This window comes from Eumetopias jubatus, unplaced genomic scaffold (genome assembly GCF_037043125.1).
Source record: "Eumetopias jubatus isolate StellerSeaLion01/CBP00866 unplaced genomic scaffold, mEumJub1_p1.0 scaffold_13, whole genome shotgun sequence".
NCBI classification, from domain to species: Eukaryota; Metazoa; Chordata; class Mammalia; order Carnivora; family Otariidae; genus Eumetopias; species Eumetopias jubatus.
The window spans coordinates 48,123,761-48,147,415 of NW_028274819.1; the positions used below are offsets into that span (position 1 = coordinate 48,123,761).

General features: G+C 37.6%; 1 protein-coding gene across 2 annotated transcripts in view; it reads left to right on the forward strand.

Moving 5' to 3' along the window:
• Window positions 1-23,655, forward strand: part of SBF2 (SET binding factor 2) — a 467,799-nt gene that overhangs the window by 379,619 nt on the left and 64,525 nt on the right. For both annotated transcript variants that reach the window (XM_028116744.2, XM_028116745.2), the window contains exon 18: window positions 21,628-21,798. In XM_028116744.2, coding sequence (XP_027972545.1) covers window positions 21,628-21,798 — 171 coding nt within the window. The remainder of the gene's footprint in view (window positions 1-21,627; window positions 21,799-23,655) is intronic.

The window sequence follows — 23,655 nt, forward strand, 5'->3', positions numbered from 1 at the left end:
AGTAACGCTCATAAAGATTCTCGCTGGAATTGAGGAAGGACTGCAGGACTTCCTTGAGACCCTCCACCTAGAGCTAGGAGACGTAAAAAAGAACCAGTTAGAGCTATTGGATTCACTAAATGGAAATAAAAATAGACCATCTGGAATAAATAGCAAGCAAGAGGAAGTAGAAGAAAGGACCAGCCACCTGGAGGCCAGAGTCATGGAAAGCAATGAAGCCGAGCAGATGAGAGGGGGGGAAAAATACGCAAAATGAAAATAGACCCAGGGAACTGAGCACCGCTGTCAGGCCTAACAGTCGCATGATAGGGATCCCAGAAGGAGAAGAGCGAGGAAAGGGGGCAGAAGATTTGTCTGAAGAAATAATAGCTGAAAACTTCCTGAATCTGGGGAAGGAAAGAGAAATCCAGATCCAGGAGGCACAGAGAGCCCCCAACAAAACCAACCCAAAGAGGTCTACACCAAGGCACAAAGTAAATAAGATGGCCAAAAGTAGTGGGAAAGAGAGAATTTTAAAAGCAGCAAGAGAAAGGAAAGCAGGTACATACAAAGGAAACCCCATACGGCTATCAGTGGGTTTTTCAGCAGAAACTCTGCAGGCCAGAAGAAAGTGGCATGATAGATTCCAACTGCTAAAAGGAAAAAATTTACAGCCAAGAATACTCTATCCAGCAAGGCTTTCGTTTAGAATAGAGGGAGAGATCAAGTTTCCCAAAAAAACAAAAATTAAAAGCAAAACCAGCCACGTCCCTGTCACACACGATGCCATCAGCCTATGGGTCCCAAATTCACGGTCCAGCCACCCTCCTGCCCGAGTCAGCATACGTGGCCTGCCACCTGCTAAATGCCAAGTCAACACGCCTTCACCTCAGATTGCCAAGGGCTCAAATTGACACTGTTCCCCTCAAATTTCAGCCCCTGTGCCCAAGTTTGTGCACAAAAGTGGGAATAATTATAACAGCAGAATGAAGCAATCCAAACATCTATTTCTGTGGAATATAGAATGGATAAAAGGAGTGTGCTAGGCTGAGAACATCTCCAAAAAGCACATGAACAATACATACAGCATGATTCTGGTTAGTTAAAAAAATACCAAAAACCTGGGAGGAATAAAACAAGATGAAAACAGAGAGGGAGACAAACCATAAGAGACTTCTTAAGCATAGGAAAGAAACACACTTGCTGGAGGGGAGGTGGGGGGGAATGGGGTGACTGGGTGGTGGGCATGAAAGAGGGCACGTGATGGAATGAGCATGGGTCTTGTATGCAACTGATGAATCACTGAACTCTAAAACTGATAATACACTATATTGTTAATTAATTGAACTTAAAATTTAAAAAAAGGAAACCCCCCCAAAAAAGACTGATGAATCACTGACCTCTGCCTCTGAAACCAATAATACATTATATGTTAATTAATTGAATTTAAATAAAAATAAGTTTAAAAAAATGTTTAGGTCCCCCACATTGAGAAAGGAACTAGCCAGCTTTAACGTCCACTCTGGTTTTTCTTAGAACCAGTAAGATCTCTGCTATTTCTACCCACTGTCCCACATATTGCAAAACTGGACGGGGAGGGGGGCTGTGGTAGGGGAGATGATTGTGAATTATACAGGCCTAGACTAGACAGGATTTTATTCATGGGCAACATGAGGGTTGGAAGAAATATTAGACTATAGATTTTAAATTATTTAGAGAATATTTCAAGTTTTTTAAATAATGAAATTAAAAGTACATGAGCCACTTGGGAGTGTTGACATGATGTGTAGTAATGGAAAAATGTTATACTCTTTGAATATCTAGGTACCAGAAAGCTTTGATTTTTATATTTACTGCCTTGGGGTATTTCCATGAAATGTTGGGAATGTCTTTATATGATTGAATACATAACTTATTTTGTTAGGTTTTCTTTTAATATTACAGAGAATAGTTGGAGAAAAGTAGCTAATTCTTAATTTAGTTCAGAAGATACATCTTAAGTGAGAAGTCAGAAGCTGGACACATAGTGCACTGCCTCCTACAGGGCTTGAGCAGATAGGGACCCTCCTGGGCCAGGATTCTTGTGAGCACAAGTATTTTGTCCACCCACAGCTCTGTGACAGTTGCTAATCCTCATTTCAGTTGTGCCCCAGGAAAAGTAAAATCTACAACCTTGACATAAGGTCAAGGTCATTGATTGGACATTTCCTTGCTACCAGACACTGTATGAGCAAGTGTGCTACCAAAACTATAAGAGGAAAATGCAGGGTTAGAGTCAGCTTCCTACATAGAAGAGCAATGGAAGGCTAATGCAACATAGCAGAGATTCCTAACCCCAACTCACGTATCTTGTTTGTCTTTTACACGCATTGAACTTACAAATAAGATTTCATTTGAAGCTTAAAGTCCACTTTCAAAAAAGATCTGAAACCCACTCCCATCTTTAAATGTTCCAGAGCATGTCACCAAAAATTTTGTTGAATTGGTTATCCAGTGTTCAGTACAAGAGCCCAAGTCCCCTGATTCCAGATCAACTCTTTGCTGTATATGAGCTTTAATTCTTTGACCTGGATCCATGACTCTCATTCATGCTGCACAATAGTCATCTGAGTGATTTTAAGGACAGCAGGTGCAAAACTCCCATCAAAAGCCAGTTGAAACCAAAATCTTAGGGGCTAAGGTCTGGACATCAGTGTCTTAAAAGTTGCTCAGTTGGACTCAGAAGTCCCTGAGGGTCCTAAAACCCAGAGAGTCTGTCATTATCTTTTGTGAAAATGCTGATGCTATCTCATATAGCTTAATAACATACTTTAGCAATAAACATTGTTGCAAAGATAGTACTCTCTAGAGTTGGTAGGGAGAGGAAATGGTGCTTTTAGGGCCCAAAAAATAATTCCATGCCTGTTTTCAGATCTATAAGTTTAAAATTCAGAGAGACAGGTTAATGAAAAATGAAAGATTCCTGTTTTAATTCATTGCACCTATTGATTTAAATCAAAAATATGTATTCAGCTCTGTATGTTCAGAATCCTTTGGTAAGCTACATGGGGAACCTTAACATAGAAGATCTAGCCTCTCTCTTTGAGGAACTCATGATGTATTATAATTGAGTTGGAGAAAAAGAACTTACAAATGCAATAATAATAATAATACCTAGCATTGATTGGACATTTCCTTGCTACCAGACACTGTATGAAGCACCTTACATGTACCATGCTATTTAATCCTCACAATCATAACCTTGAGAAGTGTGAGATTAAAAACCCCAGTTTTATCTTTATTTAACAGATGAGGAAAGTAAACGCAGAAAAATTAACTTACCCAAAGTTATTGAAACGCAGGTAGTCTGAGTTCAGAACCCATTCTCCTTAATCATCAATCTATTAAGTACTAAGAGATAATGAAATGATTGTTTTTAAGCCACCAATTTTGGGCTGTTATTTTTACACAGCAACAGATAACAGAGATACTGGTCCATAGCAAGTGCTATGTAACTGTTAGCTAATACTGATATTATTATTATGTAGATCTTTGGTGCCAAGTTCTGACATCCAGATATGATCAATGAGGGGCTGGGTGAGGGCAACAACATTAATTAGACAATATTTTATTAACTTTATAGTAGATTGTGGCTTAAAAAGAATATTGATTAGTGCAAGAGAAGTTTTTTCTTTTATTTATTAATAAAGAGAAATATAAATTCTCAAATTTATTTGAGAGAGAGAGAGCACAAGCAGGAGGGGCAGAGGGAGAGGAGAATCTTAAGCAGACTCTGTGCTGATCATGGAGCTGGACTCGGGGCTCAGTCTTACGACCCTGAGATTACTAGGTGAGCCGAAACTAAGAGTTGGACGCTTAACCAACTGAGCCACTCAGTGCCCCAAGAGAAGATATCTTTAAGAACTGTTTTGGAAGTTTCACAAGAATAAAACACCATCTATTGGAGTGCTAAACTGTGGTCTCATCATGCTAAAGTACTTCACTTCATATTACAAATATCTGCTGAAGTAAGCAATTGTATACTTTCTGTGATTCAGGAAATTATGTCACCATTAATAATTCTTGGTCTTGGGTGCCTGAGTGGCTCAGTCAGTTAAGTGTCTGCGTTTGGCTCAGGTCATGATCCCAGGGTCCTGGGATCAAGTCCCACATCGGGTTCCCTCCTCAACTGGGAGTCTGCTTCTCCCTCTGCCTCTCCCCCTGGCTTGTGCTGTCTCTCTCGCTCACTCTCTCTCTCAAAATAAATAAAATCTTTAAAAAAAATAATAATTCTTGGTCTTCCTTGTGGTTAAGTCAAAATTTTACTGGCTTCATCCCAATACCTGTGAAATTTGATAGCAGATTTTCTATAGAATAGCAATGAAAGTACTAATTCATAATTCTCAGAGTTTGACAAAAAATGAAGAGATTTGTTTTTGTTCAAGCAAGCCTTAGAATGCTGTTTCTGAAAGGTTCTCTGGCTGCCGTTTGCATTTTTACTATGTCTCAAGTTAAGGCATTTGTATTAGACCAGAATTTTTATCTATTTACTAAATAATTGATTTCCCAATTGCGTGTTTGATGGCTTGACTCATTATGTTATAAAGATCTATGGTATCACAAGGAAAGCTGTAGAAAAACAACACATTTTGCTTTACTGTTTTTCTTACAAAATAAATTCATTTATTTAATTGGGGGTTGAGGGGATTGCAGAGACTATACTTGGCCACCACTAAAATCTGCTGTCTTCTCCATCCAAGAAAATTAACTGAAGCTGACATGACTTCTGGGAAGTGCATTGTAGCTGACATCTGGGTGTGCCCAGTGTCTAAAACACTAATACCAAAGTGTTATCATGAGAGATTGGTCCACCAGGAATGGAATTTGAATCCTCTCAAAGGATTGAGTAAAAAAAAATTATCTGGACTATATCACCTTTTTTGGAATTAATAAATGTTACATTTTTACAGAACAATTCTCTCTGTTAGTGGAATGCTATGTCACAATTGTCAGTTACTTGTTCTTCTTAATGTAACTATTATACACACACACACACACACACACATATGTTTTAAACCTTGTACATGACAGTACATTTTAGAATTACCATCATAGCCCCCAGCAGAGTGCTAACCAACATCTTTGGTGCTCTGAAAAATGTTCATAGTTACAGTATAATTTATCCTTAGGTACCTATGGCTGTGCAGAGAGCCTTCTATCCAAATACAAATCTTATTTTTTTAATCATTGCTTAATTCTTTTGTCTGTCATCATGTTTCTCTTTTGGGTCTTGAAAAAATGAGATTCTAATCCAAAAATGCTTTAGGAATGCTTACTGTGCTATAAAAGACAAAGAAGTATTAGTATCTTTACATTTATGATTGACATGTATGTAATCTTAAAATACCATCGACGCCAGATCTTTTTGTTTTCCATGATGAGCACTTGCCAAAGGCAGCAGAAGGATTAAGGCATGCATCTCATAGGATTGATGTAAATAATTACAAATGTTTCCTATTCCTTCTTCTACTTAAATTTGAAAATCATACTTCTTGTTACCTCAGTCATTGATAAAAATGTTGGAAAGGGCAGAACTTCATAGCAGGCTACTTGACACTTCCTTTTAGGATAGTGTCACTCTACTTAGTCATTAGATATGGCAAATGTGACAGGTAAAATAATTTGGAATGAAATCACAGAATGCCTAGAATTGTCAAAAACCAAACTCTGCTCTGGAGCCGAAATACAACATGAAGACAGAGTTTTGGGATAAAGAGGAATGGTAGTTTTATTATTTTGCCAGGCAAAGGAGGTTGCAGCAGGCTAATGCCTTCAAAACAGCAGACCCTCCTAGGGTAAAAGACTGAGGGGTATTATAGGAAAATACAGGATCTGGGCATTTTCCACAGGAATCTGGTACATGCTGCCAGACACATTCATTATGTCTTCAAGGTAGTCACATGACTAGCGCTGGCTCTGACCATCTGAATCTCGAATCTCATTACTAAGTATGCATTGAGGTCAGCGAGATGTCAGTATTGAAATAAGTTCCTGAAACAAAAGATTCTACAGAAAAACAAGTGAAGGGGAGGGGGAGGCTTCAAGAATGAGGAAGAGAAAGTTTTGTTCAGTTTAAAGTCAAGTCTTGCCATAGCATTTGTGTGTCCATTTTAATTTCCATCCATCTTTACTCTTCTGTAGCAGTTTCAGAATGTCATATCAAGGAGTTTAGACTAATACCATTCTCTCATCACCAAGAAGTATCCAATAGCATACTCTTGAACAGGCAGTGACAAGATTGTGTTTCAGAAACTTACAACGGTGTGGAAGAGGTTCAGGAGGATTTAGCCACGTAGCAGGCTAGTATGACAGACAAATGTTGATTATAGTACTTAGGGAGAGATCCACATGGAAAGTTATCTATACCATGGTTTGCTTTTAGCAGGGTTTACAAACCAAAGAGGCCAACAAATAATGCAGATGAGTTAAACAGGTCAAAGGGAGAACAAGTCTAATGAGGGCAGCTGTCAGTTGTCCCCATGTAGGAATGCAGAAACAATTGTTACCACATTTTTCAAATTTTCAAGAGAAGCCGAAAACTTAGCCTTTAAATAAAATCTCTTCATTTGTAAATGTTGGCTTAATTAAAAAAAACAAAACGCCTCTAGACAGCTTAAAAAAAACAAAAACAAAAAAAGCCCACATCTGCAGCTAATAGGATGCCAGCTATTACAACCTGTAGCTTTTAGCTTCTCTGACTGTGAATTCATATTGTGTAGTATAGTAGGGAAAAGACCTAAGGACAGGAATTAGGAAATTTCTGGTGAAGTACAGCCTGATAACATAATTGAGAAAAGAATGGAAAATGCAAAACTCATGGCTCTCTTTATGGGTAGCAAAAGCCAAGATTTTATTAACAACTTGTCCCTAAAGAGCATTTTATAAATAGATTGCTCATTTAGCTTAATTTTGCTTAGGTAGCATTGTTTCCTTCTTATTAGTCAGCATTGTTAGCATTTTTGAGAAATCATAGATTTGACGGAGACTTGTGGAGGAGCTGCTGAATTACAGAAGTTATTACAGCAGAAAATAAATTATGTGGTGCTATAAATACTTGACTCAGTGACTCAGCAAATTCCCTTTATGTCCAAAGGGAAACATCTTGTACCTAACTTAGGAGGACTGTTTTTAATTTCTTCAGCTTTGCAGTTGTCACTGTTTGTCACTGATAGATTTTTACATGATGTGAGAGACATAAAGAGAGACCACGTTCAGATGGAGATTTAAGTATTAGGGAAATGAAAGCAGTGGGGGAACCCTCAGTCATTGGAGTGCTTTCATACCGATGGCTGGGGATTACCAGGAAAAAATCAGAGAACCATCTGGAATGGCTATGAGAAACTAGATAGTTTTATTATACTCTTAGGTGACATTTCCAACTAATAAAATTAGAATAAAAATTGTAACGTTAGAAGCAAACCCCTGGAAAATATGTAATTAACTTCTTTAGAATTCAGCAAGCATTCTATGTATCTCTAATACTCATATTTAAAATACTTTAACCAGACATTTGAGTTGATGCCAAGATGTGCCAGAGATGGTTTCTGCCTTCAAAGGCTATTAGGAGAGAGACTAAATGTACACAAAATTTTAAAATTATTTGTGTTTAATTGATTAATAGTTCAGTACTTTGTTTATAAAACCTAGTAAATTGTTGGTCTTTTAATAAATATTTATTATCATCTCTTAATGAGCATGCAAAAACAGAACAATGTAGGAACTGATTTTATATAATACATCTTCTTAGAAAACAGTAAAGAATTATTTAAAAACCCTCTGTATCTTGATTTTTATAATAAAAAATACTAATACTCCTTCTTGCTACTAAATAAAGCATAATGGCAATTAAAATCTGTCAAAAGCTCTTCCATCTTGTGTAATTCTGAGGTGCTAACATGTCATTTCAGCACATGTCATCATATGCTTGAGCAAAAATGTCCTAAATGTAAAAATAGAATGAAATAATTATTAAAGAAGTGTAAACAAAGTTCTGTTTAAGACAGTGTCTTAGTCTGCTTGGGCTGCCATAACAAATAGCATGGACTATGGCTTAAACAACAGACATTTATTTTCTCGTGCACCTGGAGGCTAGATATTCAAGATCAAAGTTCCAGCCAATTCAGTTTCTGGTTAAGGACACTCTTTTTTTCTTTTCTTTTTTTAAGATTTTATTTATTTATTTGTCAAAGAGAGAGAGAGCACAAGCAGGGGGAGCGGCAGGCAGAGGGAGAAACAGCCTCCTCACTGAGCAAGGAGCCTGACTCAGGACTCGATCCCAGGACCCTGGGATCATGACCTGAGCTGAAGGCAGACGCTTAGCTGACTGAGCCACCCAGGCATCCCAAGGACTCTCTCTCTGACTTGTAGCTTGTCTTCTTGCTATGTCTTTACATGACCTTTCCTCAGTGCATATATGTAGTGAGAAAGGGGGGGAGGAAGGAAAAGGGGGAGAGATAGAGAGCACTCTCTGGTATCTCTTCTTAAAAGGACACTAATCTTAATTACTTCTTGCAAATACACTATACTGGATTTTAGGGGGACAGAAACAGTCAGTTTATAACTGATTGGAAACAGAGGAATCAATCAGGGAAGGCATTTTGGAAAAGGTAGCATTTGAATAGGCTCTTGGAGAATGGGTAGGATTTTAACCATTAGAGGTTGGAAGGAGAGATTCCAAGTGGAAGAAATAGCTTAACCAGTGTCATGGCAGTGAGAAAGCAAAGAGTCTATTTAGCACACAGGGAGTCAGCTCTTTCACCTGCAGGATGACATCTATACTCAGGAAGTTAAGAGGATGTGGAAGGGATGTGGCCAAATTATTTTGTACCTTATAAAACATCATTTTCTGGTTTCAGCACTGCTATAACTAGCTCTGTGACCTTGTTTATGCCCCTCTACTTCTATGTGTCTCAGCATCCCATGTGTCAATGGTCAATGAAAAAATTATCTCTGGGGTTTCGCTTAATGAGTCTGTACTTCAAAACAAGTAAGTGATTTAAGTTCACAAGTATTACGTGTTTGTGTGTGCCCATATACTTTCACATTTGTGCTCTCATACCACTAGATGTGCACACTTCTGCAAGTGTTTGATGATAGGTAGAAAAATCTGCTGCCACTTACCAACATTGAATTGCACTCCTCCCACCTCTGCATGAATTAGGAACCTTTTTCTGCATATTCCAGTGACTCAAACTGGACTTCCCAGGGAGAGTTGTCCAGGCACATTGTGGGGGGAAATATATTGTTTCCCCAGCCTTGTTCCATGCCCTTTTCCAACTTCATTGGCTCTTTTATTTTCTCCTGCTTTAGACTTCTGATTCTTTCATGACTGCTTTTTCTGCCCTGTTAAGGAAACTTAATCTCAAAGCCTTCTTTCATAGTCAGTTGTAGGCACTCAAAGGCACTCATAGACTCAAAGGGATATTTCCTTTTTAGTAGGAACTAGGCCTTAAGCTACAGGAATGAAATATAAACAGTAAAATTCTGGACAATAAATGGACATAGAGCCTGGGGATAGGGGTGAGGAGGTGAATTTTGTGGTGTTCCTAAAAGACTTAGAAGTGGAAAATGATCCCCTGGAGCTTGAAGACCATCTTCAGTCCTAGAACAGTCTAATATACTTTACAATTATTTATCCTTAACCTTGGAGCTGTCTTGGTTGTTTTTAGCAAAATAATTACTCCTATTTACTTATTTTCTAGAATTCTAGATATAGTTGTGGGCTTACCTATGCAAACACTTAGGTAACTTTGACCCAATCTATATGATTCAGTAGGTAATTCTTCTTCCTACAAAATGGCTACTAGGTTAACAGCTTGTTCCTTGTTGTAGAGGCTTAGTTTTAATGAATCTTTCCAACTTAAATAAGAAGCAGTAGAACTAAAGTTGAAGAAGAATTGTTTTCCTCAAAAACAGGGGCATATTTCTTTTTAAGAAATTCATTTTCTTTCCCTGCTATATATAGTCAGCTTATAATACTAAATTTTTCTTCTCAAAAATAGGTTAACCTACCTCTTTCAGATACACATCTAGGTCAAGAAGGTGTTATCTTCATAATGAACTTAAGCAACAGCTTAGGTGACTCATCTGAGAATATTCTATCAGTCAGAAACTGTTCAAGGTCCAACCCCAGTATTTACTGCTCTGTGGCCTCCACTTTGCGTAGGCACCACCTTGGTGAATCACACTGGCTATCCATCACTCATTCTCTGAAGACCACAGTTTCAAAATAAAACCCTTAGAAAATGCAGGCACTGAAGTAACAGTTGTAGTTACTTCACCCACGGTTGACTGTACCGTGGACGTAACCTACAATTTGAGTCTTTATTTGGTCATTGACAAAGGCCTTAAATTTTTGAGTCAGAACTTCAGTGAAATTCAGAAATGTAGGCCTCAAGATGTTGATTCTGTTGTTTATAGGAAATGTTTTCAAGACTTACTTGGTTTTCCTAGTTCTAACAAAATAATTTAATGTTTTGGGGTTTGGTGTTGTTGTTTTTTTTTTTTTTTAATCCCTGGAAAAGTTGAGTAGATGGAAACTATGAAAGGAAAAGTTGTACTATAAAATTGTAATTCAAGAGTACTGTGGTTTCTGCTTTCATCTAATAAAAAGCAGAAAATAGTATAAGGAAAAAGTTCATTTTTCTTAGATTATTGGTAATAAAATTCAAGTTAAAAATCAGAGCTTGCTAATTGTTTTTTTCCTCTGGATTCTCTTTGTCATCAGAATAGTCTCTTGAGTAGTGATAATATCCAGATTGAATCAGAAGATTTAACTGTAAAATTTAATCACACAAGGAATGAAATGGGTGCTTCCAGGTGATACACCTTTGCCTTTTTATCCTAATATAGTAGTGACCAATTACATGCAAGTTATTTAGAGGTGAATGGCCATAAGCAGCTTTCTAGGTGCCTGGCCTGCCTTGCTGCCTCTGCAGACCCCTAAAACTGCTTATTGTCTACCCAGGCAGGCGCTCATATTTTTCCAGGTTACCCATGATTTTTAGGATACCTAAGCTGAAGGCAGACGCTTAACCATCTGAGCTGCCCAAGCGCCCCTCATTGATGATTGCTTTAATCCTAATTCCCTTCTTGTGCTTGCTTTGACTTTAATTTGCTTTTTTTCCCCAAGTTTTCTTTTTTTTTTTTACAGTACATCATTAGATTCAGATGTAGTGTTCAGGAGTTTGTCAGTTTCATATAACACCCAGTTGTTCATGACATCACATGCCCTCCTTAGTGCCCATCACCGAATTACTCCATCCCCCCACCTACTACCCCTCCAGCAACCCTCAGTTTCTTTGCTAGAGTTAAGAGTCTCATGGTTTTTCTCCATCTCTGATGACTTCCCATTCTGTTTTCTCTCCCTTCCCCTACAGTTCTCTGCCCTGTTTCTTATATTCCCCATATGAGTGAAACCATTTGATAATTGACTTTCTCTGATTGACTTATTTCGCTCAGCATAATACCCTCCAGTTCCAACCACATAGATGTAAATGGTAAGTATTCATCTTGTCTGTTGGCTGGGTAATATTCCATATATATATCTATATCTAGATATATATATATATCACATCTTCTTTATCCATTCATCTGTCGAAAGACATCTCAACTCTTTCCACAGTTTGGCTGTTGTGGACATTGCTGCTGTGAACATTGGAGTACACATGCCCCTTCAGATCACTACATTTTTATGTTTGGGGTAAATACCTAGTAGTGCAGTTGCTGGGTCGTAGGGTAGCTCTATCTTTTTTTTTTCTTAAGGTTTTATTTATTTGTCAGAGAGGGAGAGAACATAAGCAGGGGGAGTGGCAGGCAGAGGGAGAAGCAGACTCCCCACCGGGAAAGGAGCCAGATGCGGGACTCGATCCCAGGACCCTGGGATCATGACCTGAGCCAAAGGCAGGCGCTCAACTGACTGAGCCACCCAGGCGCCCCAAGGTAGCTCTTTTTTTTTTTTATGTTATATTAGTCACCATACATCATTAGTTTTTGATGTGGTGATCCACGATTCATTGTTTTTATATAACACAACCCTCTTACACTATTGGTGGGAATGCAAGTTGGTACAGCCACTTTGGAAAACAGTGTGGAGGTTCCTTAAAAAGTTAAAAATAGAGCTACCCTATGACCCAGCAATTGCAATCCTGGGTATTTACCCCAAAGACACAGATGTAGTGAAAAGAAGGGCCATATGTACCCCAATGTTCATAGCAGCAATGTCCGCAGTAACCAAACTGTGGAAGGAGCCGAGATGCCCTTCAACAGATGAATGGATAAAGAAGATGTGGTCCATATATACAACAGAATATTACTCAGCCATCAGAAAGGATGAATACCCAACTTTTACATCAACATGGATGGGACTGGAGGAGATTATGCTAAGTGAAATAAGTCAAGCAGAGAAAGTCAGTTATCATATGGTTTCACTTACTTGTGGAACATATGGAATAGCATGGAGGACATTAGGGGAAGGAAGGGAAAAATGAAGGGGGGGAAATCGGAGGGAGAGATGAACCATGAGAGACTATGGACTCTGAGAAACAAACTGAGGGTTTTAGAGGGGAGATGGGTTAGCCCAATGCAGTGATGGGTATTAAGGAGGGCATGTACTGCATGGAGCACTTGGTGTTATCCCCCTGATTTTTCTATGTGTAAACTGAGGTCATTGATTTGAAACAATTGTTCTTTCCTAACACAGGCATTTAGTGCTATAAATCTCCCCCAAAGAATTGGGTTAGTGGCATCCCACAAATTCTAATATGTTTTCACTTTTGTTTAGTGCAAAGTACTTTCTAATTTCCCCTTTTATTTCTTCTTTGATCCATGAGTTAATTAGCTTCCAAATTTGGAGATTTTCCAGATAACTTTCTGTTCTTGATTTCTAATTTAATTCCATTCTAGTCAGGTAATACTTTTGTATGGTTTGAGTCCCTTTAAAATATATTAAGACTGGGGCGCCTGGGTGGCTCAGTTGGTTAAGCGTCTGCCTTTGGTGCAAGTCATGATCCCAGTGTCCTGGGATTGAGCCCTGTGTCAGGATCCCTGCTCAGTGGGGAGTCTGCTTCTCCCTCTTTCTCTGCCCCTCCCCCCACTTGTGCGCTCTTGCACTCTCTCTCTCTCTCAAATAAATAAAAATAAAATCTTTAAAAAAATGTTAAGACATTTTATCACCCACAATTCAGGTTTTCTTGGTAAATGTTTTGTATGCAATAGAAAAGCATGGATATTTTGCTGCTGTGCTATTAAAATTAAAGTCAAGCAGGGTACTTTCTGCCTCTATGGATTTGCCTGTTCTGGACCTTTCATTCACATGAATGAAATTTTACAACATGTGAACTTTCATGACTGACTTCTTTCACTTAGCATAAGTAATGTTTTCAATGTCCATCCATGGTTGGACATGATACATCCATGATGTATCAGTACGTCATATCTTTTTATTGCCACATAATATTATATTGCATGTATGTGCCACATTTTATTCGTCAGCTGATGAACATTTGAGTTGTTTCCATTTTTTTACTGAGATATCATTCATATACCATAAAATTCACTTTTTAAGTGTGTAAAGGGCTTTTCCTTCTCTAAGTAGTATGGAGTTTCCACTTTATCTGATCTTCAAAATTTGTTACTGCTTATAAGTCCACTTTATGACTTCTAAAATTGTATTAACATCACTGATGTTGTTGTCTTTTTTCTCATCCTCTTTACTCTTGTATGTTTTATCATTTTTCTCTTTTGCTGTCATTTCAGTGGGGTTTGGGGGCAAAAGAACTTTCATTCTGCCACATTTAATAAAAAGATCCCTTAAAATTATTTTGGAAGAAGGAAAACAAATTGTCAAAATTCTGTTACTTTTATTTCATTTTCATTTTGCCTTTTTCTCCTAGTCTTTGTGTACTTATGGGCATAATCATAGCATATTTGGTCGATTTTTTTTCTTTTTTTTTTAAAGATTTTATTTATTTATTTGACAGCGAGAGACACAGCAAGAGAGGGAACACAAGCAGGGGGAGTGGGAGAGGGAGAAGCAGGCTTCCTGAGGAGCAGGGAGCCCGATGCGGGGCTCGATCCCAGGACCCCGGGATCATGACCCAAGCCAAAGGCAGACGCTCAACGACTGAGCCACCCAGGTGCCCCTGGCCAATTTTTGTAAATGTAGCATAATTACTTCATTCATAACACACCATCATATTAACCACTTTAATGGCAGCATAATATTCCTTTGTGTTAATAAGGTTCCTTCATTTGCCTAACCTTTCTCTCTATGGTTAGACATTAAAATGGCTAACTTTGGAGGGGGTATAGCTATTAAAGATAATGCCATAATAAACATTTTTGTAGAGTTTCGGGCCATTTGCAGGTACACATAGTGAGAGCTATGACTCACCAAATTCCTCCATTTCCTGTGCCCAGACCCACTGATGCCTTTTCTCCTTTGGTTCCTTTTGTAGTTACATCTCAGAGAAAACACCTTGTTGTGTATCTACTAGTATCTACTATTACTTTGCTGATGATGTTCTCCCAATCAGGCCCTCAGTCTTACCAGTTTACAGTGCTGTTATATATGACATTATTAGGCTCATCAGTTATCACATGTGGGGTTCTTGTCTCTCCATATAAATTATAAGCACTTTGTAGACGGGTCCCATAGTACTTGGTATTGAGTTAATGAAAAGTGCAAGTTTCCAGTAAACTTGCTTAAACAATTTAAGAATAGTTAAATATGTTTTAAAATCCATGAGCTCATAAAAAATATGAATAAAAAAAGAAAAACTGGTCATCTCTGATGAATGCTAGAGAGCAATGCATTGTTTTTAAAACTGATCAGTGAAGGGATAATCTCATGTATTTATCCAGTACAGGTTACATGTTTGGGTTACCAAACAGTTGATGAGGGGAAGTTTCTCTTTATAGAAATATTCTAACTAGTAAGTAAGGAAATAATGCTAGAATGAGAATATCACTATTTTATTATTCCTAATAATGAATCTAAGAATTGATGGTCAATAACCTTTAACATCACAAAAAGAGAGACAACCGTATATAGTAGTACATCCATAAAGTATTCTTGCCAAACAGTCAAGCCTGAAAATGATCAAGCTTCTAGATCCAACTGTAGTTTGCAGGAAATACAAAGGACAAAAGACTATGTCACGTGGTACCACTGGGATGCAGTCAGCAACCACCAGACTAATGGAAACTATTGGATAAATGATCCAGTTTCTTCAACAAATAGATCACAGGTGGGAGGGAAAGTAAGAGAGAGAGAGAAAGAGACAGACAGATGGTACAGGAACCTATTGATTAAAACTGACCTCAGAGATATATTAAACTGATGGTAATATATAGATCATATTTGGGTCCTTCCTGAATCAAACAGACTGTATAACAAAACAAAAACAAAAAACAAAGAAAAACATTTAACATTTATAAGATAATTAAAAACTCAAACACTGACTAGATATTTTATATTAAAGAATTATTAATTTTTTAAATAGTAGATTTGCAAAAAATCTGCATGAAATAATTTCTTATTGGCAATATAGCCAGTGTATCAATAACCCAAAAATGTTTATTGGTACAGGAAATAATGGGAATTATCTTTTTCTTAGGCCCCTCTCAAGCATTTCCAAGCACTATTAAATGGTGCTGAAACAAGTAATCAGAGTTGACAGTTGACATGTGTGATAATGTTCATACACCATTGTTTATAATAGCAAGAAGTTGAAAACAATACAAATGTCCATGAGCAGGAACAAGGAAATGCTATATATTCATGTAATGGAATTCCAAAACAGTAGTTAAGTTATGCAGTAATTAAGAAACTAGATTCTGTAGCTAAACTACCTGAGTTTGACTCCAACTGTAGTTCCATCACTTCCTGGCAATTTTCTCTAGGACAAGGTACTTAATTTCTCTGTGCCTCAGTTCCTTTACCTTTAAAATAGGAGTAAATAATAGTACTTACCTCAGTGGATCACAGGTTTGCATAAGGTCTAAGTACGTTGATAAATATACATAGTGAAAGCTCAATTAGGTTAGTTTTAATAATTATTATTTATTATTATTACCTGAATAAGTTTAGCATCATAATATGTGAAAAACCATGTTCCAGAAGAAAACGCAATGTGGTATCATTTATATAAAGTTTAAAAACCTGCAGAAAGGAGGGGAGAAAGGAAATTTGGGTCCTATCTTGTATTTTTAGGAATGCCAAACCCAGGGGGTGGCCCAGGTCATGGTCTCAGGGACATGGGATCAAGCCGCTGGACCTGTCGGGGCTCTGGGCTCTGCACTCAATGGGGAATCTGCTTTCCCTCTCCCTCTCCCCCACTCACTCACTCTCTCAATCTCTCTTTCTAAAATAAATAAAATCTTTTAAAATAAATAAGTAAATAAAATTTAAAAAAAAAAAAAACAGGCAAAGGACTTGACAACAAGCTTGTATTTGATTCCTGCTAATTTTTGGACCACAAAGGAAAAAAATTGATTTGTCATCTGATCTCTTAATATTTACTAAACAACTTAATACAAAGAATCATTAGAAGGATAAGTGGCTTAAGAACTTCAACCCTGTCGTTCCAGCTACTGAAATTGGCACATCAAATGAATACTGGGCTGTGCTAGTGAATGATATGCTTCTTGTGCAGGAATTGTGTGCCTGGATTTTCTAAGTAACCCAGGAGAGGTTTAGACCATTATGAATTTGAGGTTACTTTCATTGTTCAATCTGATTATCAGTAGAACAGAAAAAACTATAGTAGATTCTCACAGTCACCTTTTTTTTTTTAACTACTTGGATTATTTGCCATTCTGTAAATTCCACTAACTAATGCACATGGTATCCTATATACTCCTTGCTTGTAAGCCACTCTCTTTCTGCTCCTTTTGAGTTGTTTGTTTACAAAGAGTTCGTTGTGTTTTGTTTCAATTAATTACATAGTTTAATTAAATATTACATAAATCAATGAAATATAAGTTGTATACTTTGAGAAGCATCATCAATAAGGGATAAAATCAAACCTGCAGTATAATCCTGTATATTCTTTGTGGACATATACAGATATAAAAGCCGTATAAGTGGGAATGAAAAATACCTAATTCAGGATCATTGTTACCTCTGGATTTGGAGGCAAATGGGATCAAGAGAAGTACACAGTGGGCTTCAATCAAATCTATAATGTTGAATGTCCTTTGTTTAAAAAAATGCATGAAGCAAATATGTTTAAGGTTTGATTAAGATTTGATAAATACAGGTTTTTGATTCACATTTTTCCTATTCCTATCTTCCTTTTGTTTGTCTCTCAAGACTAAGCATGGGGGGGCGACGGGGAAGAGAGAGGCAAACCATAAGACAGACTCTTAACTTTAGAGAACAAACAGGGTTGCTGGAGGAAGGGCGGGCCTGGGTGGGTTAAATGGGTGATGGGTATTAAGGAGGGCATTTGTGGTGAGCACTGGGTGTTATATGTAAGTGATAAATCACTAAATTCTATTTCTGAAATTAACATGACACTATATGTTAACTAACTGGAATTTAAATAAAAACTTGATATAAAAAATATTCAAATTCTTAAAGTGACTTAATATCTGGACGTGGTCAGGCCAGTGTAGAATCATGAAAGGACTGGCTGGCCCTGTCCCCACACTGTGCAAACAGGTATAATTGTATTCTAGTATCCAGAGCTAGATAGGAAATACCCAGCAACTTAAACAGTGAATCTTTGTATTCTGCATTATTCTTTAAGACAATTACATATTTATGGTCCTACTAGCTAACTTTATTTCCTGAAATCTGGTTTTCCTCTGAGCTCCCTCATGGCCTTGGCCTGGAGAACAAACATGTCTAGCCAGACAGACCTTAGGCCCCTCATACTGATATCTTAACCTTTCCGTTGACCAACTCATCTCTGAGATGATTTGTGTCCATTTATTTGGTTTTGAATCTGGCCTGCCAACTGATGAGCCTCATGAGGTTATTCTCCATATCCTGTCTCATGCTGAGGTTGTCTTTGAATGCTTTGTGGAAAGTGAATAGCATTGCTTAATCTGGTACCATCAGGGCTATTTTTTTCTAGATAAGGAAAGCAGTCAAAACATATTTTTTTAACATCTCATAAAATTGCATGCCAAAATATCACTTGTTTCTTTAGGGAAGAATCATAAGAATTATTAGGAAGTGTAAAATAAATAGTGTTGCCAAAATTGGAGGGAAAGAAAGAGATGTCATTTGACAGCAGCATTCCCTACCACGACCACCCTTAGGCCTTCAGTGGGGATTGAGTCTCATCTTTGTTCAAAATAAAAGGTCATGAAGTTCGCTATATGGGCCAGTTTGAGAAGCCATTTTAGGAAAGTTTTTTCTTGAAACCAAAGAAGTGATTAGAATCAGGAGATAGTTTTATAGACAGGTGCTTATTTTCTTTGTTTACAACTAATACTACTATTATAGGATATAGCGAATTGGAAACCCTAAACAGTCTCATCACATCTTTCTCTAGATAATTATACAGTTTGCTTTTGTGGACTATCTTAAATTTTGTATCTTACAGAAATGATGTTGAATAATAGAAAACCTTATTTCTATTCCTCTCTCTTCTGCCCATCTTGCTGTATGACCTTAGGTAAATCCATTTTCTTTGTAGGGTCTTCTCAAATATACAGTGAAGACATGCAGTATTCACCTTACCACGTACTTTCAAGACCAGCCAGACCACAATGCTCCATTTTTGTGATTCCCATATAAATCTTTGATGGGCTGTAGGCAGAATAAGGTGCTACTGCCCTCTGCTGGCCCTAAGAACACACCTGCCCTTCAGTGCAGTGGCCCTGCCCATCCCAACAGTAAGGGACACAGTGCCCCTTGCTTGTGGTTGGGAAGACATAGCAGGAAACCACAAAAAAAGGCAAATTTCATGTTTAGAAAAATAATTATATTTGAGGTATTTGGGAATTAATGACTTCTTATGCATATATCAGATGCCATTGCCATGTGTGACTGCCTTGTCCCCAAAAAGTATTTATCCTATAGTCACTTTTCCCCCAGCTAGTTTCTCACTTGGTAAACACGTTGTGGGTTCTGACCCTTTGAGCTGCTGTCATTGTTTTACAGTCTTTCTGCCTTGGAACATATATAGTCCACTTTTTTGGGAAGATTTAGGGGAGTTTCTGCATATTCATTTTTAGTTTGTCAATAAATAGGAAGATAATAATTGATAAGTGCCAAGGAAAGTGAATATGCAACATCAGCAAGAAAAATGCTGGAAAAGAATGACAGGGCTTCATTATACTCTCAGATCCCTGGGGAGCTCTGTCAATTTGTAATAAGAGATCTATAGTTAATAATAGCTTTTTTGATGTGTCGATGATCCTAAAAATACTTTATGTGAGAAACTGATAAGGATTTGTTAAAAGCTCTGGTTTTCTGAGCCCATCTATATTAATTTCAGAACTCCAAAATTTTAAGAGCTGCTATTTATTACATCTCATTTGTAAGAAATAGTAGTGCCTCTGATTATGCTTACAGGAAAGGCAACTGAGAATTATGCTTTTGTCTTGTTTAAATTTCATGCCTTTAAAATCCCTTTCAAAATAGGTCTGTGCACTGCTACTGAGATCATTATTAGTCCTTAGATTGCTGTGGGGCAAAAAAAACCAAAAACAAAAAAAACGTGCAACCTACATCCCAAGTATCTACAAGCACAGTATAGGAGGAACATGTGATTCACTTTGTGGCTTCCGCTTACATACTCACAGAACCACATTTTGCCCATGATTTCCCACTGATAGATAGGAACTGTATTTTAAACGAGTATATAGGCATTATGAAGATCAATAGTGATCCTTTTGCAGCTTACCCTTGGGGAACTCTTGATTTTTGTTTCACAGTCAATCCCAACTTATAGCCACCTGATAGGAGTTACAGTCAGTCACCTCAGCAGCAGTACATAGTCCTGTCTTGAAAGGGACTTACACAGGGGATGCAGAAATACGTAGACCCTCATAGGTAAAATCACAGCCATCCCACGTCCATAGTAGTACACATAAGTACTACATAAGTACTACATTTCATGGTATGTGTAGTGCCTGTTTTCAGTTCTAGGTTTAGTCTGCTCTAGACCAAAAAGGAAATTAGCATGTATTGAGGCTATCATTTTTACCAAGTATCTTATTCATCAGTTATGCATCCCTAAGAAATGAACCAACTTTAGCTACATAACTGTTACATATGTAACCTTAATAGTAATCTTCAGTGTCCGATATTCCAAGAGAGAAGTCAGTTTATTAAATTGCTTTAAAAGAAAACATCAGAAACGTTAGTTCTACTCAATTCCAAAAAAATAAAATGGACAAAAAAATTGTCTATTGAGAATGATACCTGCTGTTTGCTGAGAAGTGATGGATTAAAGTTTTTGAAACATCTTTAACCATTAGAGATGAAAGCAAGAGCTGTGGAAAAAATGTTTAAATCATTAACTGAAACTTGACAATATGAATCATATGTACAAGTAAAAGTACAGTGTTAATTAAAATCATATCAGATCTTCAAGACAGTGTATTACTTTGGGAAACAAAAAAATTACTTTGGGAAACAAAAAAAAAGGTTGCAGAAAAAAACAGCACTGCTAATTAGTATTTATTTTATGATGTTCTTTTGCAAGACAATTTGGTATGGAAAAAAAGAGCAGGGGCTTTGGAACCAAACAAACTTTGGGCTAAAAACCAGTTTTACTACTTATGTAACTTGTCATCTGACTTTAGGTTATCACTTAAACATCCCTGAACTTCTGTTTCCTCTTCTTTAAATTGGCAATAATAATGTGCATCTCATATTTAGTATTAAATGAGATATGTAAATATTTATGAAGTACCCCAAATGCCTGCAGAGTTAGTTTTCCTCCTCTTTATTGTAAATCACAGAGTAAGGTTTACTCTTACTTTGAAGCCCAGCAGGAAGTCCTGGAAAGGAAGGTTTGGTTTGAGATTACCTTCCCATGACCAGACTTGGTTACCAGAAAATGCCCTCGAAGCCCAGGACACTCTGCTAGGGAGTATGTGAGGCAGGCAGCAGCCTTGGTGGAGAGGTAAAGGGTTAGAGTAGGGAGGGTGTGATTCTTCTTGAGTCTCAAATGCATGATATGCCCTCATTTTGTGTATAAAGCCAAGCTGCAGACTCACTCACATTTCAGCTAGTGCCCCCCAAAAATGTACTGTAGAAAAAATTTTAAGTTATCTGAAGCTTTATGTTTAGGTTGTGTTGGATTTCATTTACATATCCCAATTGTAATAAGAGCTACCAACTCTACAGTGTGCACAGTACAGTGCCAGGTACCTTCCATACATTCTCTAATTCATATGATAACTTTGATTTTAGCTGTTGCTAAAATGTCCATAAAGTGACTGAGACCCTAAAGGATTTGACAGCAAGCCCAAAGTTGCCAGTTAAAAATGAATTAAGTTTTTGATTGCTAAGTTTGTACTGCCCTAAGATATTGTTTAGATAAACCCTTTAATGATATTTGTAGTTAACCATGACCCCTGTAATTTTCTGAATTGTCATGATGCTGTCAGCCCTGTGGTGATGTGTATTATGTGTTCTCACAGAAACTGGCCCCTGGAGTCAGCCAGTTTGCTTACACCTGTGTTCAGGACCACCCCATCTGGACGAATCAGCAATTTTGGGAGACAACCTTCTACAATGCAGTGCAGGAACAGGTGCGCTCTCTGTACCTCTCAGCCAAGGAAGATAATCATGCCCCATATCTGAAGCAAAAGGTAAGAGAAGAAAGATACTAGTGTGGGACTGGCATCCTGGCTTCAAGGAAAGCTTATTCATATATTCCCAGGGCAAAAGGAAATCTAGCCACTTTCTACCAGTGTATTTGAGGTTCATCCTCAAATGGGAGTCCTGTGGTGATCCTCTTTCTTCTGTTGATTTCTGATATTATATTTTTCCATAATAACTTCTTAATATAGTTCTTTAGCAGTGGAATTGTTTTATTACATGTTAATAAATAGGAATTCTTTGGAAACAGTTATAGGAAGTTGAACAGAAAAAAGAAAATGAAAATACCTGACCAGATGTCTTATGCAATCAACTTTCTGAAGAAATGTCAAATTAAAGCTAAATGACTCTAATAAAAAGCTTTTGCACAGCAAAGGAAACAGTTGACCAAACCAAAAGACAGCCTATGGAATGGGAGAAGATATTTGCAAATGTCTAATCAGATAAAGGGCTAGTATCCAAAATCTATAAAGAACTTACCAAACTTAACACCAAAAAACAAATAATCCAATCAAGAAATGGGCAGAAGACACGAACAGACATTTCTCCAAAGAAGACATTACAGATGGCCAACAGACACATGAAAAAGTGCTCAACATCCCTTGGCATCGTGGAAATACAAATCAAAACCACAATGAACCTCACACCAGTCAGAATGGCTACAATTAGGAAGTTTCCTAACAAGTCAGGAAACAAAAGATGTCGGCAAGGATGCAGAGAAAGGGGAACCCTCTTACACTGCTGGTGGAAATGCAAGCTGATACAACCACTCTGGAAAACAGTATGGAGGTTCCTCAAAAAGTTAAAAATAGAGTTACCCTACGACCCAGCAATTGCAGTACTAGGTATTTACCCAAAGAATACAAATATAGTGATCCAAAGGGGCACCTGCACCCCAGTGTTTATAGCAGCAGTGTCCACAAATATGGAAGGAGCCCAGATGTCCATCAACAGATGAATGGATAAAGATGTGGTATACACACACACACAATGGAATACTGCTCAGCCATCAAAAAGAATGAAATCTTTACCATTTGCAACGACCTGGATAGAACTAGAGGGTATTATGCTAAGCAAAATAAGTCAATCAGAGAAAGATAATTACCATATGATTTCACTCGTATGTGGAATTTAAGAAACAAAACAGAGGATCATAGGGGAAGGGAGAGAAAAATAAAATAAGATGAAATCGGAGAGGGAGACAAACTATAAGAGACTCTTAAGTATAGGAAACAAACTGAGGGTTGCTGAAGGGGAAGTGGGTGGAGGGATGGAGTAATTGGATGATGAGGATTAAGAAGGGCACTTGATGTAATGAGCTCTGGGTGTTATGTGCAACTGATGAATCACTAAACTTTACCTCTGAAACTAATAATATACCATATGTTAATTAATTGAATTAATTGGAGCACCTGGGTGGCTCAGTCGTTAAGCATCTGCCTTTGACTCAGGTCATGATCCCGGTGTCCTGGGTTGGAGCCCCACATCGGGCTCCCTGCTGCTTGGGGAGCCTGCTTCTCCTTCTCCCACTCCCTCTACTTGTGTTCCCTCTCTCTCTGTCAAATAAAATATTTTTTAAAAAATTAATTGAATTTAAACAAAATAAACAAAAGCAAAACAAACAAAAATGACTCTGAAATAAATATAAAATTCAATAGTTCTTGAAAGTATGTCAGCAATAAATCTAGTTCTCCTTTTAGGAATATTCTATATGTTTCCATATATTTTATCAGCATAAATTATACTTAAGAAAAATATCAAGGGGCGCCTGGGTGGCTCAGTTGGTTAAGCAACTGCTTTTGGCTCAGGTCATGATCCCAGAGTCCTGGGATCGATCCAGTCCCTGC